Source organism: Salvelinus fontinalis, chromosome 17 (genome assembly GCF_029448725.1).
Source record: "Salvelinus fontinalis isolate EN_2023a chromosome 17, ASM2944872v1, whole genome shotgun sequence".
Lineage (NCBI taxonomy): Eukaryota > Metazoa > Chordata > Actinopteri > Salmoniformes > Salmonidae > Salvelinus > Salvelinus fontinalis.
In genome coordinates this window covers 13,174,523-13,193,291 of record NC_074681.1, presented here as the reverse complement: position 1 = coordinate 13,193,291, position 18,769 = coordinate 13,174,523, and the positions used below count along the sequence as shown (strand labels likewise).

The 18,769-nt window shown below is 41.9% G+C and overlaps 1 protein-coding gene across 4 annotated transcripts; it reads left to right on the top strand.

Moving 5' to 3' along the window:
- Positions 1-9: 9 nt before the first annotated feature.
- LOC129813722 (alanine aminotransferase 2-like) lies at positions 10-13,111 on the top strand. Of its 4 annotated transcripts, none has more exons than XM_055866176.1 (12): positions 10-1,203; positions 4,785-5,113; positions 7,212-7,301; positions 7,670-7,778; positions 9,415-9,548; positions 9,657-9,900; positions 10,045-10,124; positions 10,262-10,398; positions 10,784-10,958; positions 11,211-11,366; positions 11,566-11,678; positions 11,854-13,111. In XM_055866176.1, exons 3-12 carry the CDS (start codon positions 7,230-7,232, stop codon positions 11,942-11,944), a joined length of 1,311 nt encoding a protein of 436 aa, XP_055722151.1. In that variant the 5' UTR covers positions 10-1,203; positions 4,785-5,113; positions 7,212-7,229; the 3' UTR covers positions 11,945-13,111. The 4 variants fall into 4 exon arrangements, with proteins under 4 accessions (XP_055722151.1, XP_055722150.1, XP_055722149.1 ...); XM_055866175.1 differs by having other exon boundaries at positions 10-4,613; XM_055866174.1 differs by having other exon boundaries at positions 10-5,113.
- Positions 13,112-18,769: the final 5,658 nt, after the last annotated feature.

Genomic DNA, 18,769 nt, shown 5'->3' with positions numbered 1-18,769 from the left:
TAATATTCAATCACATACACAGAATCCTCATAACATCGGTTGGGTATTTCCTCCCCTAAATTCAAGAATTTACTCTGAGCATTATAATAACTTATGGAAAAGGGGAAAATGTCGCAACAACAGCCCGTAACAAGACAGCAGAAGATATAATCGTCGATAAACCCGAGATGGCTAATGATAGCGCAAATAAGATAGCAGCAGCAAAATAACCCTAATTTCGTGAGGTGATAAAGGAGGAATTGCGAGAGGCGCTCACAGGCTTACGATAGGAACTTTGAGAAGATGTAAGAAAATAACTAAATGAGTTCAAGAAGGACACTAACCATAAACTTGAAGAAAACAAATCAGAACTTCACAGCATATCTACAAGAATGGGGGACGCAGAACAGCGCATTTGGGAAACGGACACATGGAACTTCGCAGTCAAGGAAATACTTGAACAGTCACTGAAAAGCCAACACGCACTACAGGCAAAAGTGACAGAACTCGAAGGTTTCTCACGTCGAAACAACATTAGACTTTATAACGTAGTAGAGAGCGCAGAAAAAGACTAAGCCCAAATTCGTGGAGGGTCGATTCAAGGACATAACTTACTTGAAGACGACACTGACCTAGGAATCGAGGGAGCACACCGAGCTCTGGCCTCAAAACCCCCCAGCGGCGCCCCACCAAGATCCATAGTAGTACGGTTCCTAAAATTCTCAGTCAAAGAGAAAGTCTTACATGCAACCTGGAAAAAGCCTGTTAACGAGTGTTCTTTGATCATGACTACGTGGGAGAGAAACTGAAAAGAAGTAAAGAATACACCCCCATTAAGAAAGCACTTAAAGAGAAGGGTAATCGCTTCCAAACACCATTCCCGGCAGAAATGTGGGTATTTCTGGAAAAATGGCCCGGTTACATACGAGCATGAAGACGAGGCGGCTGAGGGCCTGAAGTCGAGGGGCTTCCCAGTGGAGTATACCGCCAGGAGAAAGGCGACATCACCGGCGGAAAGACCCGAGCAGGCTCTCCCATGGATCGTTGTCGACAAGCTGAGTCATGAAGAAAGAGGGAAACCACCTCGGCGAGAGGACGTTCACATCCGAGAGAGACTCAGGCATTTCCAACGCGAAGATGGAAGACACTGAATTGGATTTAACAGAATTAATAGTTACCGCAAGCTGTTAAGACGTTGGGTTGTTAAGTTTAACATTGCAATAGGTAAAATGCTGATCAAGGTTGAGTACCCAAAAGTATGTGTTCTTTATGAACACATTAAGTAGCGTCACGTTAATAACATATATATATTAGCTAAGGATTAATGACACATTGACAACGGGGCGACAGAAGGGCATATTAAGGGGAGGATTCATGATATGCACGCATGACCGATATAGTTTTCACTTGTAATTAAGCGACGAAATAGGCGCCCTTATTATTTTAGGTTCCACCAGGTCTTGTTTGTGACTACGTCACGCATGTTCATATCTGAGCGAGGGGCCCATCCTGCGGACAGGCTCATCCCCTCAAACCCCAGAGGCAAGAGACAGTCCTCTGACATGGGAGTCCAAATACCAAAGTATTTTCCCACTTTGGTTTACTTTATCATTGTTCTTGATTTTACATTCATGATAAGCAGGCACATATGGTGCACATGTTTTTTTATTTATATTGATGCATCATCGGGAATTTAAGGTCATAAGTCTCAATGTAAACGGACTGGGGAGTGCCATCAAGAGAAGTAAGGTAATAGCAAAGATGAAACGGGAGAGAGTTGATATACTATTCTGGCAGGAAACTCACTTATCCACTCCCGAACCCAAGAAAATGGGATATAGGAATACTTTTTTTTCTTCTTACAAAATGGGTAGAAGAGTTGCAATCTTGATCCCAAATTCAGTTAATTTTGAGTTTGTCAGAAATAAAAGACTAGGGTAGATTTATACTTGTTAAATGTAAACTGGATAAAAAGGAAGTTATATTATTTAATGTATACGCACCCCCAGGGAGTGACATGGTCTTCTACGGGAAGGTGTTTGATTTAATTGTCACAGAAACCACTGGCACTCTTATCTGTGGAGGGGATTTTAACACAATTCTAAACTCAAAATTGGACAGCACAAATCAAAATAGGAAAATGAGTCTAGTTGCCAAAAAGATCAATAGGATATTGCAGGATCTATGACTGCTCGATGTATGGCGGGACACCCACAAGACCGATAAGGAATATACTTTTTACTCAGCCTGCCACACGGAATTCTCCAGGTTAGACAACTTTTTTATGTACAGTGCAGATAGACACAGGCTTAAGGATTGTAGGATCGGGCAGAGCGACTTATCAGATCATAATGGAGTTTACCTTACTCTACACCTTGATAGCAAACCAAGAAATACTATATGGAGACTTAATACAAGCATGCTGAATGATCCAGCATTCAAGTAATCAATAAAGACAGAATTGAACATCTATCTCGAGAATAATGATAATGGGGAAGTATCTCCTGCTACATTGTGGGATGCAGCTAAGGCGGTTATTAGAGGAAAGATCATAGCCACATCATCTCAAGAAAAAGATTAAAGCACAGAAACTGCTGAAATTACAGGAAACCCTAAGAAACTTAGAACGATCTCATAGTCAATACAAAGACCCTCTTATATTACGAGAGATTCAAAAGGTAAAACAGGAAATTGACCAGATTTATAGAGAAGAAGTAGAGAAAAAGCTTAGGTTCCTGAAACAACTCCCGTCATGGAGAGAGGCCATCATATCTGTCATCCCAAAAGAGGGTAAAGATAAGAAGGAATGCAGTTCATATAGACCTATCGCAATTCTTAACACAGATTATAAACTATATGCATCAATAATAGCCAAAAGAATAGAGAACATAATCCCAGAATTGATTGACGGAGATCAAACTGGTTTCATATAAAATAGGCAGACACAGGACAACATAAGGAGAACACTACATGTCATGGACCACATTACCGATGGGATTACCTATACCAAGTTATGGAAAGATTTGGTTTCAACAAAGAAGTGATACAGTGCATCAAAACACTGTATTCATGTCCAGGCTCAAGTGTACCTAGATTGATGGATGTTTTACAAACATTTGGAACATATTCAGGGTATGTGCTTAACGTACACAAGACCCAAGCCCTAGTATATAATTATACTCCACAGGAAGAGCTGAAGAGTAGGTATAACTTCCACTGAACCTCTTCATCCATTAAATATCTTGGAGTATATCTACCAAAAGATACACCCAAACTTTATTGCATGAATTACGATCACATCAACAAGAAAATATATGATGACCCAGACAGGTGGAACTCACTTCCCTTAGATCTTAGTAGTAGAATTGAAACAATCAAAATGTACATCCTGCCAAGGTTACTGTATTTGTTCCAATCACTGCCCATAGAAATCCCACCTAAACAGTTTAGAGATAAACGGATATCAAGGTTTATCTGGAACAGTAAGAGACCAAGAATTACATATACAACATTACAACTACCAAACAACAGGGGGGGGTATGGCCTTACCAAACCTAAAATATTATTCTGTGTCAGCCCAATGAGACCTCTGGTGTGTTGGTGCAATTCAGAATACGAATCCAAATGGAAAGACATCGATACTACTTTGACAGAGACACCCATACAGAGATACCCATACAGTCAGTTTTGGGAAATAAGGACATGGTCATAGAAATATACAATAGACAAAATCTGTGGATTAATTTCTCTCTGAAGACATGGTTTAGGGTAGTTAAGCAAAATAATTTACAGAGATCAAACTGCTGAGTTGGCCCGCATACGACCCCAGCTTCATCCCTGCAACTCAGGACAGCATATTTAAACAATGGACGCAGAAAGGCATCACATCATTCAGTACAATTATAAGGAATGGGGACCTAGATAACTTCCAGGACCTAAGTAAAAAAACAAAACACTATTTCTTAAGGGAGATATAAGTGACTGACCTTCAAGCACCTCCAAAATTAATCCAAGTGTTCACTAACGCATACAACATGGGGAGTAACAAAAAAACTATTTCAAATCTCTACTTGGGTATTCAATCCTCAAAGAAACATTCTACAAACTATGTTAAACAGAAATGGGAGGAGGAACTTAGCATTGAAATAACTGATGAAACATGGTTGAACATATTAGAGACTCAACAAAGCTCCACCAACTCAAGATCATGGAGAGAATCCTGTTGGAAGACAGTTATACGTTTCTTCATAACACCTAAACTGAAATCAAAAAAAGACTGGCTCCCTACACCCTTGTTGGAGAGAATGCGGTCTATTGAGGGTGGATCACTCTCATATCTTTTGGACTTGCCCCGCAATCGAAACTTACTGGGGAGAAATAAGATCTAACATTGGAAAAATAATGGGATTTGGCATAGAACAAACATTCATTTCTTTGTACTTGGGTGAAATACCTGATAACTTAAACAATAGAGAAAAGTACCTCTTGAAGGTCCTACTGGCAGCCAGTAAAAAGGCTATCACTAGGAAATGGCTACAAAAAGACCCTCCCACAGTGACACAATGGATAGACATTGTAGAAGAAATACACCACATGGAGCGTATGACCTTTGCTTTAAGAACAACAGGAGACAGGTCAGGAATACTGGGGAAAAAGGGTTTCGTACTTGAAAAAGGTCTAATTCAAAGATGTCAATGTAACTAATATGATATGACGTGCACTGTAACTGCCAGATCTTTTTTGTTATTTTACTTTATTTGTACTTTGTGTTCCTACAATAAATACAAAGTATTATTTTTTTTAAGTACTGTACAGGAGGTCTGAAACCAGATTGATGACGTATATTCCAGCTGAAGGTCAATTGAAGGAGCACCGCCTCTCACAAATTTGGAGCTTCACTCCCACTCACTTCCTCAGCAACAGCAGGAGAAAAGAACAGCAGGGAGCCATAGATGTGGACAAGCCAAAAGGTCAACATCTCATCAGATACTGTTCTGTCTGAGAGGACCAGAAGGTGTGGGAAGAGGATTGTCTCTTCTCTGCCTGAGCTAGATCTGCCCCAAGGTGAGGAACATCAAACAGACAGAGCTGGAGCACTTGGTGAGACGAGCAACCCAGAACAGAACTCACACAGGTAAGATCTAATAGTTCAGCCACAGAGCTGACCTGATGTTAGCGACCTTAATACTGAAGTCACATGCATCATGTTATATTATTTCAGACATCGAACAGCTAGATCCATGTTCACTTGTGCATGTAATGAAGTGCATTGTCATGTGAAACACAATATAGTATACAAATGAATATCCATTGACTTACACTACAGTATGTAATCTGTTTCTGATAGGGAGTGAGGAAGACATATATGGATCTATTCTACAATGTAGAAAATAATACAAATAAACAAAACCTCATTGAATGAATAGGTGTGTCCAAAGTTGACTATAGAGGGAGAGAGAACATACTGTCTCCTATTTAGTACGGTTCTTCCCTTGTTCAGATAGACACAGGACAGATGATTGTAAAAAAAATCACAAGACAAAGTTTCCCAGCAATGGAATTACTGTGTCATGTTATTAAACAAGATTCCAATTCAGTAGTGTTAAAGATTGATGATATTTACTAGAAGAGAGAGACCAAGTTGAGACGCTAGACCAGGTGGATAAGGTATGATATTTAAGGCAGTTTAATAAGTTGCAAAGATATCTGACAACACGTGCACGGGCTCGTCCATTTAGCTCAGAGGGAGCTAGCAGGAGGAGCCCCGACTCATATTGTGCAATACATTTTATACAGTGAATTGACGTAGATAGATTCTAGTAGTTCTGCTCTCCTGACTGGTCGCTGTGAGTGGAGGGCGGTCCCCTTCAGGCTAATATCAATGTTCCATTGGTTCTCAGTAGTGTTCTTTGTCCTTGGAACTCCCGCCTGAAACAGGGGTTTGTGTGTGTGTGTGTGTGTGTGTGTGTGTGTGTGTGTGTGTGTGTGTGTGTGTGTGTGTGTGTGTATGCATGCGCATGCTCGTTGAGTGCCATGCCGGTCTGGGTTGTCTCTTGTATTGACAAGATGTTGAAGCAGACACCAGCAACTGGCGCCTGAGGTCAGAGCGCCCCCCTGAGGTCAGAGCGCCCCCCTGCCTTATCAGTGCTCATAAATGGTTTGTGTCAGCCATCTCTCTCTGTGTGTGTGTGTGTGTGGGAGTAAGGTTAGTATCTGGCACAGGCAGAACTGGTTCATCTGTGGGGTGCAGCAAAGTGTTACAACCACGTCTGCTTTAATAATGAAGGCATTATAACAATATTGTAATGAAACAGGCAGGGAGCAGGTCTCGAACCCTCGACCTTCTAGCCCGAGGTCCGGCGCGCTATCGACTGTGCCGCAAAAGCATGCTCAAGCGGCAGAGTCGATTTCCGCGCTTATAAACCCAGGGTCGTTACACTATTATAGCTAACAGTAGCTATGTCCAAAAAAATGTCTCTAAACTGACATTGCTCAAACCAACAGAACAATGTTGTGTGTGCAATTTATTATGTCAACGCATACAATTGTTTGCATGGCATTACATGTGTCAAGATACCTAGCTAGGTAGTTAGACGTTACAGTGCAGTATGTCTTACCACACTACGGCCGCTTCCGCTACTGTGCCTCAGTGCTAGCCGAAACTCTCCAGCTTTGCTGGGGTCCATACTAAGCTGAACACGGAGAACCTCATCGCCAGCTCCGGGGAGGCAAAGCGGTCGAATTCCAGAATGGCAAACCGACACTTGCACCGACATCAAAACCGTGTTGCAGCTAGCCAGTGCGGGCCCACCATGTACAGACTGGAATGTGGCTGGCACAGGCGTTGGAGTCCAACCGCCCGCGCTCAGTGCCAACTCCCCACAACAACAGTTGGGAACCACAGGTGTAACGTTATATCAACCCCAAAAGCACAATGCACTGTCGATAGTTATGTGAGTCTTGATTTTAACAGCCTACCTGTTAGTAAAGCGATGGCGTTCCATTACAGCTAGTTATATGTCTATCCATAGCTGAAAACGAAATTACATGTTTAAAAAAAAATCTAAACAGGAAGTAGCGTGGGTCGTCCTTTATTTACCTCCGATATAAACCGACGTTGTTGATAAATATTATGGTCCATGCAATGAAGTGCATTTTCATGTGAAACACAATATAGTATACTAATGAATATCCATTGACTTACACTACAGTATGTAATCTGTTTCTGATAGGGAGTGAGGAAGCCCTATATGGATGTGATAGACGTCAGTTGGGGAGACCCACACAGAGGAGGGCTCAAACCCTTGACTTTCGTCCGACAGGTAATGTCATTCTAACCTTTGTTTCTGTCTGAGTGTCGCCTGTTAATCCTACCTGTTTGCTCCGGAGTAGCACAGCGGTATAAGGCACTGCATCTCAGTGTAAGAGGCATCACTACAGACACCCGGGTTTGAATCCAGGCTGAATCACAACCGGCCGTGAATGGGGGTCCCATAGGGCGGCGCACAATTGGCCAAACGTCGCCCAGGTTTGGCCAGTGTAGGCCGTCATTGTAAATAAGAATTTGTTCTTAACTGAATTGCTTAGTAAAATAAAGGTTAAATAAAAAATACATCTAAGTTGTATTTGTTAACTCTTTCTCTTTACACCTTTGTGTGTGTGTACGCATACGTGCACGTGTGTGTGCCAGGTTCTTGCAGCCTGCTCCTACCCTGAGCTGGTCCAAAGTGATAAACTGCCAGTGGACGTTAAACAGAGGGCCCGAAGCCTACTGAGCGCATGTGATGGGGGGAGTGTAGGTAAGGAGGACTGGAATTGGGCCTATGGAAATACATTACAGTATGTCTACAGTTTGAAAGTGTTACGTTTTTTGAATGTACTAAGGTGGTCGATCATCATGACTGTCAATGTACAAAAATAAAAATATAAAAAACACAGCATGTAACAATTTCAAAGATTTTATAGAGTTACAATTGATACTGAAATAAACTAATCTATGGATTTCACATGACTGGGAATACAGATATGCATCTATTAGTGACAGATCCTTAAAAAAATGGAAGGGCGTGGATCAGAAAACCAGTCAGAGTCTGGTGTGACCACTATTTTCCTTATGCAGCGCGACACATCTCATTTCCATAGAGTTGATCAGGCTATTGATTGTGGCCTGTGGAATGTTGTCCCACTCCTTTTCAATGGCTGTGTGAAGTTAATGGATATTGGCCGGAACTGGAACACGCTGTCGTACACGTCAATCCAGAGCATCCCGAACATGCTCAATGGGTGACATGTCTGGTGAGTATGCAGGCCATGGAAGAACTCAGACATTTTCAGCTTCCAGAAATTGTGTACAGATCCTTGCGACATGGGGCCGTGTATTATCATGCTGAAACATGAGGTGATGGCAGCAGATGAAGGGCATGACAATGGGCCTCAGGTTCTCGTCACAGTATCTCTGTGCATTAAAATTGCCATAGTTAAAATGCTATTGTGTTCATTGTCCGTAGCTTATGCCTGCCCATATCATAACCACACCGGCCCCATGGGGCACACTGTTCACCACACTGACATCAGCAAATCGCTCGCCCACACTCCACCATACACGCTGTCTGCCATCTGCCCGGTACAGTTGAAATCGGTAATCATCCGTGAAGAGCACACTTCTCCAGCGTTCCAGTGGCCGTTGAAGGTGAGCATTTGCCCACTGAAGTCGGTTACGACGGCGAACTGCAGTCAGGTCAAACCCTGGTGAGGACAACGAGAACACAGATGAGCTTCCCTGAGACAATTTTTGACAGTTTGTGCAGAAATGATTTGGTTGTGCAAACCCATATTTTTATCAGCTGTCTGGGTGGCTGGTCTCAGACGATCCCGCAGGTGAAGAAGCCGGATGTGGAGGTCCTGTCCTGGTGTGATTACACCTGGTCTGTGGTTGTGAGGCTGGTTGGACTTACTGCCAAATTATTTACAACGACATTGGAAGCGGCTTATGGAAGAGAAATTAACATTCAATTCTCTGGCAACGGCTCTGGTGGGCATTCCTGCAGTCAGCATGCCAATTGAACGCTACCTCAAAGATTGCAACATCTGAGGCATTTTAGTGTCCCTTTATTGTCCCCAGCACAAGGTGCATCTGTGTAATGATCATGCTGTTTAATCAGCTTCTTGATATGCCACACCTGTCAGTTGGATGGATTATCTTGGCAAAGGAGAAATTCTCACTAACAGGGATGTAAACAAATTTGTGTACAACATTTGAGAGAAATAAGCTATTTGTGCATATGGACATTTTCTGGGATCTTTTATTTCAGCTCATGAAACATGGGACCAACACTTTACATGTTGCATTTATATTTTTGTTCGGTGTGCATGTGATGTGTGTTTACCTGTGTTTATATTTGATATGCATCTCTTTTTTCTTCTCTATCTTATCAGGCTCATACACACTCTCTGATGGTATCTCTTATATACAGTGCAGTGTGTCCAACTTCATCTCTCGCCGAGATGGTGGTGTACCATCGTCCCCCGAGAATATCTTCATGACATCTGGCTCCCAGAGGTCTTTAATGGTGAGAATCATCTTCACCATCATAACCATGGTCATAATAATAATTATCTTCATCATCGTGTCTGTCTCATTCATCTTTCACTCTCTATTTTCTGTTTTTTTTCTTTAGCTGGTTCTGAAGCTGTTGGTCCACAATCAGGCCTCACTTCCGACAGGTGTGCTGACCGCTGTGCCCAGCTACACTGCTTTCAAAAGTGCGTTGCAAACGCTCGGTGCAGCCGTTGTTCCCTACTACCTAGATGAGGAGCAGGGTTGGGCAATGGAAGTGGAGGAGCTACGCCGAGCACTACAGGCTTCTAAGGGTATCTGCAACACAGTTGCCCTGTATGTCATCAACCCGGGGAATCCTACAGGTAACGAGTTGTTCCGGTTCCATGATGGTCGATACAGTAGTACCCCACTATTTGTCCCTATGAAGAATGTAAAGTAAACCATTTTGCGGGCCAAGTTACCCCAGCAGTATTTATGGATAGTCTCATTTGTTTTGTTGTTGCTAGGTCATGTTCAGAGCAGGAAGTGTATTGAAGAGGTGATCCGATTCGCTGCTGAGGAGAGGCTCTTTCTCATGGCTGATGAGGTGACTTCCTGTCTGTACTTTCTCCTGGCAAATTGCTTATTTTCAATCACAATTATTTCACTTCTCTCTATATTGACAATGTAGTAAGTTGTTGTTCTGTCTTCCACGCACCCCTCGCTGTTTCATTCGATCCTCAGGTCTATCAGGAAAGTGTGTTCGGGGAGGGCAGTGAGTTTGTCTCCTATAAGAAGGTTCTGTCTGAGATGGGGCCTCCTCTCTCTCACACAGTGGAGCTGGCCTCTTTCCACTCAGCATCCAAAGGCTTCATGGGAGAGTGAGTACTGTACAGCAGCACTGTCTGTCTATGGCAATTGATTAACAGATTCATACATCCTGTAGCCTACTGTACTCTACAATGATCTGGATTGTATTACCCCATTAGCTATTTAACTACTTAATTAAGTCATTAGCTACTAGCCCACTACTTCTTTAGAATGGTCAAATTCCTTCAGCATGAGCGTTAGAGCAAACATGGATTAGTGCCATCTTAGACAATGTATGAGCTGCCAACACAAACTCAATAGTGACAAAAGAAAAGAAAATAGCTGGCAGTTCCCTAAGAGATCCACTTCAGGCTTCCTATGGTGTAAAAGCCTGTACTGGAACCAGCAGGCCAGTGTTTGACCACTACTCTGTATGTGTCTCTTCTCCCTGCACAGGTGTGGGCTACGTGGGGGGTATGTGGAGCTGGTGAACCTTGACCCCGCCGTCATGAGGTACGCCTACACCATCTTCTCCACTGACATATGTGCCCCTGTGACTGGTCAGCTAGCCCTGGAGCTCATGGCTAACCCTCCCAGGCCAGGGGACCCCTCATACCCGGTCTACCTCCAGGTGAGACCCATCAAAATAGATCACAAACTACAGTATGACGTTAGGCTTAATAGATTGCATATGCCATGTAACATTTAGTCATACGTAGTTTAATGATAGTGCTCTGCAATCACTGATGTCTCTAAAATAAGAAATAGTTCATCAAAATCAAACAACTTTATTCCTTTCCCTATTCACAACGGCACCCCAGTGTCCCATACAATATGCTCTACCCCTGTACTTCTTTTCCGTCTTCTCTCCCATCTCCACCAGGAGACCCAGTCTATCCAGGCCATGCTGGTCCATAACATGAACTGGGTTCCAGAGGTTCTGAACAATATCCCAGGGATCAGCTGTCAGCCGATGATGGGAGGAGCTTTCGTATTCCCCAGGCTGTATCTACCCCAAGCAGCCATTGAGAAGGCCAAGGTTAGTCATGGGGCAAATAGTACACTGTATGGTTAGGTAGAGCACTAGAATGACTACTGTTGTTTGTCATATGGGCATTTCAAGAGACATTCACTTTTTGGAGGAAAAACGTGATTCAACATCTGATTAATTCTAGATACTCTGGAGTTAATGATTTGATCTCTTATATTTCTTTATATATCTGAGTTTTCCATTGCAGGTGGTGGGGATGCAGCCTGACCTGTGGTACTGTAAACGGTTACTAGAGGAGGCAGGAGTGTGTGTGCGACCGGGGTGTGAGTATGGACAGACGGAAGGCACTCACCACATCAGGTACAATCCTCTCTCTGTCTCTCTGTCAACAGCTTCTGGACATAGAAATGTCACCATAAAACATCACACTCCAGTAGTCAATGGCTCCATATCCAGTACTCATCCTATGCAAGCCTCATCATTCTATTTAAATGGTTATACTTCCCCACTGATTTGTTCTCGTCTCTCTCTGCAGACTGTGTGTCATGACCTCAGTGGAGACCATGGAAGAGGTACTGAAACGCCTGAAGAACTTCCACCTGCACTTCCTCAAGGAGTTCTCCTGAAAACTGTCTTCACCTTACAGTCCAATGATGAATAATACATTTAACTTCAGACACAATCACAGTACAGAGAAGAAAATTGCAACCAGTAACATTTTTTTAACATCTTTATCTGTCAACAGACCATAATTAAATAATAAATTAAGACAACACATGACCTGAGTTGAACAATTCTGGATTTGGATAGAACAAAGATGGACGTGAGCGGCTTTTAATATAATTATTATGCTTCAAGTCATGCATGTACACAGAAAAAGCATATTCTCCGTATTTTGTCAAACTTCGGCATTAGAGAATGAAAATACGTGTCTCAGACAGTGTAGATCCCCTCTAAATACTCAGAAAGACTCTTCTTAACAATAAGAACTTTACCTTGTTAGGATCTGCCATTGTGGGGCAGAGATATTGGAACTAAGGGGATAAGTCAAAGTTGCCATTTTTAAGGTAAGGATAGATTTTGGCCATATTCATTAACATCCGAATGTATACTTAAATACCAGTACCTGTAAAATTGCAAAGTCCGTCATGTCAATTCAATACTTACTATGACTGTGATATGTGTTTGTCTCACCTAGCTATCATAAAATGAATGCATTAACTGTAAGTCACTCTGCATAAGAACATCTGCTAAATAACTAAGATGTAAAAATGATGACAAAAAAAACGGACTTTTTAAAGCATTGGATGCGATCTGTGTTGAGTTACTCCAATGGCATTTCAAGGGGAATTTAGCCACCCTCTAGTTTGTCAGGATAAAAACACTTAATCCAAGACATTTGTTATTCTATAACAAATAACAGTTTTAATGTCATATTCAAAATGACATTAAAAACATTTAAAGCTGGATGTTTTAAGTCACCTCAGATTCTCGACCATTCTATTGAACACATTACACTTTACTTACTGTGGTATGCATAATACAGATATAGTCAAATTAGATAGAGAGTTTAACAATCAGAGATTCTAACAATATGCTCTGAATATTAACAAAATATCAGAAATGTAACAGAATTTGCAGCATTGTAGTATTTACAAAATCAAATGCCTGTGCTAAGATCTGAATAGCAGATTCAAGGTTGTGTTAGTAACAACTATCCTGCCAGCAGCACAAATGATGTCACTTTGTATGGTAATGACAAAACCTTCAAAATAAAAGGCCACATTCCAAAACTTTGCAATGTCGATAACTCATTCAAAAGATATAAATGTGTAATCAATGGCAATTCTTTATGGTGATTATATGCAATTGCAAGACATAATATATTTTTTGGGGGATATTGTAACCACTGTTGAAAAATCACACTTTCATGGTATATTTACAATGTTGTGTTGTAGTGTCACGGCTCCTCCTCTGCAGTGCAGGGGGCGGTTCCTCCTGCAGGCAGAGGAGGGTCGTTAGTGATTGGAGTCACCTGGGCTCTAAGTATTTAAACTGGTTCACTAATCACTTCTCTCTCTCTCTGCTCCTCCAGGTATGCTCATGATTTGTTTGTTCCTTTGTAGTTTTGCATAGTTTTCACTCAGTCATGTTCACACATAGGCGGAAATCCCAGGGGGGACGGGGGGGACACGACCCCCCCATCTTGGGAAAAATATGATTTGTCCCCCCCAATGTATCACTGTAAACATAACTATGTAATTTCAATAATATTAATAATACGCAATGAAAGCACTTGTGCTGATTATAGACACTTAATAGCGCATTTAAATTTCAAAAGATTGCGACCCCCCCCGCCCTTTGCCGCACAATGGTTTGATCCACTGCCAGTTCTTTAGCTGGCAAGGTAATAGAGAGTTCGTATCTACTGTCCGAAAGGGACATGTACGTAACTGACGTGAGGTTAATCCAGTCAATCCATAGCAGGTCCATAGCAATGTTATTTATTTATTTTTATGTTGGCAGGGTTCACACACTAGGGGAATTTGCAGAGCTAGCGCGCAAACTAAAGCAAACATTAACTATCAAGCTAGCTAGTACCTATTCCATTTATGTGGCGTCGTCAAAGATGGAATCTTTGCTATCGTCAGTTTATTCCAAGATCAGCATGCAGCTGTAGTGCTTCGACGTCCCTGTGATAAGGTTAGCAATAAACTGAAGTCCAAACTGAACAGAACAGAACTACACTCTCTTCTACCATTGTCTTAAATATATATAATGGTCTCGTTGCAAAAGATAAATTGTCGCTAGTGAACTTTTTTTATTTTATTTTATTTCACCTTTATTTAACCAGGTAGCAAAGATTATAGCAAACACACAGAAACGGAATTGGTGCTCGCTAGCTTTACAAATTCAGCTATTGTTGGAAGCCAGCCAATATGAAACAAACTATTTAAATTACAAAAGGTTGCAGCATGTGTTGTGTAAATGTGTGTGTGTGCTGCTAGGCCAGCCAGCCAGCCAGGTAGAAAAATGGCAGAAAAAAGTAAGAAGACGGACATCAGAGTATTTGTCAGTACACCAAAACGCATAGTAAGAACTCTAGTATCCTAATATCTCAAAGACTAGTTGATAAAATGTTCATAAGAAAGAAGTGAAATGCTAATGGAAATGTTTCACAATGATGTCATTAGGCAGAGCAGGCAACAGATGGCACACAGACAGCAGAGTTGGGGACAGATATGCAGGGACAGATTGGCAGACAGGGAGTCTCAGGTAAGTTTGTTGAGTCTTTGTTTGGCAACATTATGAAAGGTTCTCAATTTTTTTGACTTGTAAAATAGGGACATAATTGGAAAATGCCATGGATACCCCCACTCTCAACTTAAACTGGTGACTAAACTAAGATTTGTTTACGGCAATGGTATTGCTGTTGTGATTAATTGTGTAGTTTTGGGTACCGGTAGTTAGGAGTACGGCAAACACCTTATTTATTTTCTAGGAGACAGACTGAGTCAGTTAGGGTGGTGAAAGGGAAAGAGCCAGGGAGAGAGACTTCAGAGGACAGTGTCACAGCCACGGCAGGACCAAGTGTCACCCTTGTTGCCAGCAGCACCAGTATAGGGGACAGTGGCACAGCATTGTCCAGTTACCACAGTGATGGCACAAAACCATATCAGCCACACCCACAATTTATAGAACCGCAAACTCTTGCCAACAGAGTGTTGACGTTTCAAGAGAGATGGTTTCGCGATTTCCCCTGGCTACATTATAATCCATCAATAAAAGGAGTGTTGTGTTTTCACTGTAGCCAAGGGTTTTCAAGCCAGCCATCTTTTGGCCAAAGAGCTGATGCTGCCTTCATTAGTGCAGGATTTAGGAACTGGAGAAAAGGCATTGAAAAATTCACAGCACATCAAAATTGCCAAACCCACCGCCACTTTGTAATTGTAACAGCACACCAGCTAAATCCAATCAGTGTCCAGTTATGTCCAGCGCGTGGGGTAAACAGCAGGATGACGCAAGGCATTGCTTGATGAAAATTGTTAGTTCGGTGCGGCATGTAGTAGAACAGGGACAAGCCTTTAGAGGCCACACGGATGACAGTGGGAATTTATACCAGATTTTGAAACTTAGGGCAGATGATCCCATTTTACTGAAGTGGTTAACAGAGCGTACCACAATGTACACAGGCCCAAAAGCACAGAATGAAATTCTGAACATCATGGCCAATAGTCATTCGAGGCATTGCAGCTGAGATTAGGTCTTTCCGATTGTACAATTTTCATTAATTGTTGATGGTACTCAAGATGTCTCTGGTGCTGAACAGGAGAATGTCTGTCTGCGTTATGTTGACCATGACCTTGTCCCTCACAAGGAGTTTATTGGGCTATACAGGGTGTCGGAGACAACAGGCGAGGGCATTGCGAAAGTGCCAACTGATGTGTTGTTGAGGAAACCCGCAAACATATGCTTGGTTCTTTTGTTCAGTAGTGTGTATAGCAGTGGTTCTCAACCTTTTTGGGGTACTGGAACCCCTGCATATTTTGAGGCAAGGCAGGCAAGGTTTTGAGCGGTCCTCAGGGACCTCCACCCCCTCTATATTATATGTAAACTTACTGGAAACCTTGTGGTACTGACTACATTCATTACACTTTTTTATTTCACGGACCCCTTGCAATTAGTCCATGGACCCCTGTTTGAGAACCCATGGTGTAATTGATAGTTGTTCTTTTGTTTAGTAGTTTTCAGTACACTTACAAATGATTTATTTCATGTTATTTTATTTAAAATGGCATACTTTGTGCGACATACTTGTCCATAGCTGCTGTTTGAAGAGTTGAGACTGAATGATATTTTGTTTGATTTATTTGGGTTTTTCATTGAAGTAGTTATTTTGCTTTTAGAACTGTACTTATTTTAAGCTTTTTGTTCTTGCAAAGATATTGTAGACTCAGGCCAGGTGCACATATTTAATGACTATATAAATGTATCAGAAAAAGTCAAATTAAAAGGTCAATTCAATACGGAGACCAACTTTGTGATGGTTCTCAATCGAGATTCTTTTAGATTTGATCACACCATGTTCATTGTATTTATGAAAACTACACCCATACAGTGTACAGTACCATTGTCACCTACTGACCTTTCTTGATATTGCTGGTTGTAAGTACGAATACCTGCATACATACTGGACTGGTAAGGAGCACTGCTATAACTATTATTAGTAGTAGAATTATAATGATTTAAACATTTGAACAAGTTGGGAAAACCCTTCAGTTAACTACTGTACCTATCAATTATCCAGTTGTAGGAATTATGGTTCCTCAATATACATTTAACAACGTATGCTATGTGTTACAGCACTACTTTTGGTGTCCCCCTCAGGAATTGCTCTTGAGAAAATTTAATGTAATTGTCCCCTCCAAAGTTGATCTCAGATTTTCGCCCCTGTGTTCACACACACATATTCACACATCCATGCACTTTACATACACCTTACATCATGATACTTCCACACCTCATTCCTTTTTCTTAGTTTAAGTTAATAGTTTGTTTATAATAAAGAACACTTTTAATTGGCCTATACCTGTTGTTCGTGTCCCCTCATTTTTGTCACAGGCTATGAGCCGGCTTGTGACAGTAGAGATTTTTTATTTTTTTTTGCCAATGTAAAAGTGGGGTTGGGAGTACTTAGTAGGGTCTGTAGAATCTATATATGGTGTTCTTTCATGGTTGACTGGATAATAGAGTGTTGCTGGCCTTTAACTATTTCCATTCCATAAGACTCAATGCTGACCCTTTGTAAACTTTTTGAAAAAATTGTGTTTGACCAGATACAATGCTACTTCACAGTATTTTTTAATTTCTTTATTTCACCTTTATTTAACCAGGTAACCAGTTGAGAACAAGTTCTCATTTACAACTGCGACCTGGCCAAGATAAAGCAAAGCAATGTGACACAAACAACAACACTGAGTTACACATGGAATAAACAAACGTACAGTCAATAACATAATAGAAAGTCTATATACAGTGTGTGCAAATTAAGTAAAATTAGGGAGGTAAGGAAATAAATAGGCCGTAGTGGCAAAATAATTACATTTTAGCAAATAAACACTGGAGTGATAGATGTGCAGAAGATAGAGTAGAGATACTGGGGTGCAAAGGAGCAAAAAAAATATGTATATAAATAGATCGGGGTGAGGTAGTTGGATGGACTATTTACAGATGAGCTATGTACAGGTACAATGATCTGTAAGATGCTCTGACAGCTGATGCTTAAAGTTAGTGAGGGAGATATGAGTCTCCAGCTTCAGTGATTTTTGCAATTTGTTCCAGTCATTGGCAGCAGTGAACTGGAAGGAAAGGCGGCCAAAGGATGAATTGGCTTTGGGGCTGATCAGTGAGATATACCTGCTGGAGCACGTGCTATGGGTGGGTGCTGCTATGGTGACCAGTGAGCTGAGATAAGGCGGGGCTTTACCTAGCAAAGACTTATAGATGACCTGGAGCCAGTGGGTTTGGTGACGAATATGAAGCAAGGGCCAGCAGAAGAGCATACAGGTCGCAGTGGTGGGTAGTATATGGGGCTTTGGTGATGGAACGGATGGCACTGATAGACTGCATCCAGTTTGCTGAGTAGAGTGTTGGAGGATATTTTGTAAATGACATCACCAAGTCAAGGATCGATAGTATAGTCAATTTTACGAGGGTATGTTTGGCAGCATGAGTGAAGGATGCTTTGTTGCGAAATAGGAAGCCGATTCTAGATTGAATTTTGGATTGGAGATGCTTAATATGAGTCTGTAAGGAGAGTTTACAGTGTAACCAGACACCTAGGTATTTGTAGTTGTCCACATATTCTAAGTCAGAACCGTCCAGAGTAGTGATGCTAGGCGGGCGGGCAGGTGTGGGCAGCAATCGGTTGAAGAGCATGCATTTAGTTTTACTTGCATTTAAGAGCAGTTGGAGGCCATGGAAGGAGAGTTGTATGTCATTGAAGCTCATCTGGAGGTTTGTTAACACAGTGTTCAAAGAAGGGCCAGAGGTATACAGAATGGTGTCGTCTGCGTAGAGGTGGATCAGATAATCACCAGCCGCAAGAGCGACATCATTGATGTATACAGAGAAAAGAGTCGGCCCAAGAATTGAACCCCTTGGCACCCCCAAAGAGACTGCCAGAGGTCCGGACAACAGGCCCCCCGATTTGACACACTGAACCCTGTCTGAGAAGTAGTTGGTGAACCAGGCGAGGCAGTCATTTGAGAAACCAAGGGCTGTTGAGTCTGCCGATAAGAATGCAGGGATTGACAGAGTCGAAAGCCTTGACCAGGTCGATGAATACGGCTACACAGTATTGTCTTTTGTCAGTGGCGGTTATGATATCATTTAGGACCTTGAGCGTGGCTGAGGTGCACCCGTGACCAGCTCGGAAACCAGATTGCATA

Bases quoted from the DNA above. Each gene is read 5' to 3' on its own strand.
- LOC129813722 (XM_055866173.1), top strand. From the start codon at position 6,729: ATGGCAAACCGACACTTGCACCGACATCAAAACCGTGTTGCAGCTAGC. The intron at 7,302-7,669 runs GTAATGTCATTC...TGTGTGTGCCAG, and splicing joins CCTTGACTTTCGTCCGACAG to GTTCTTGCAGCCTGCTCCTA. The intron at 11,367-11,565 runs GTTAGTCATGGG...TTTCCATTGCAG, and splicing joins CAGCCATTGAGAAGGCCAAG to GTGGTGGGGATGCAGCCTGA.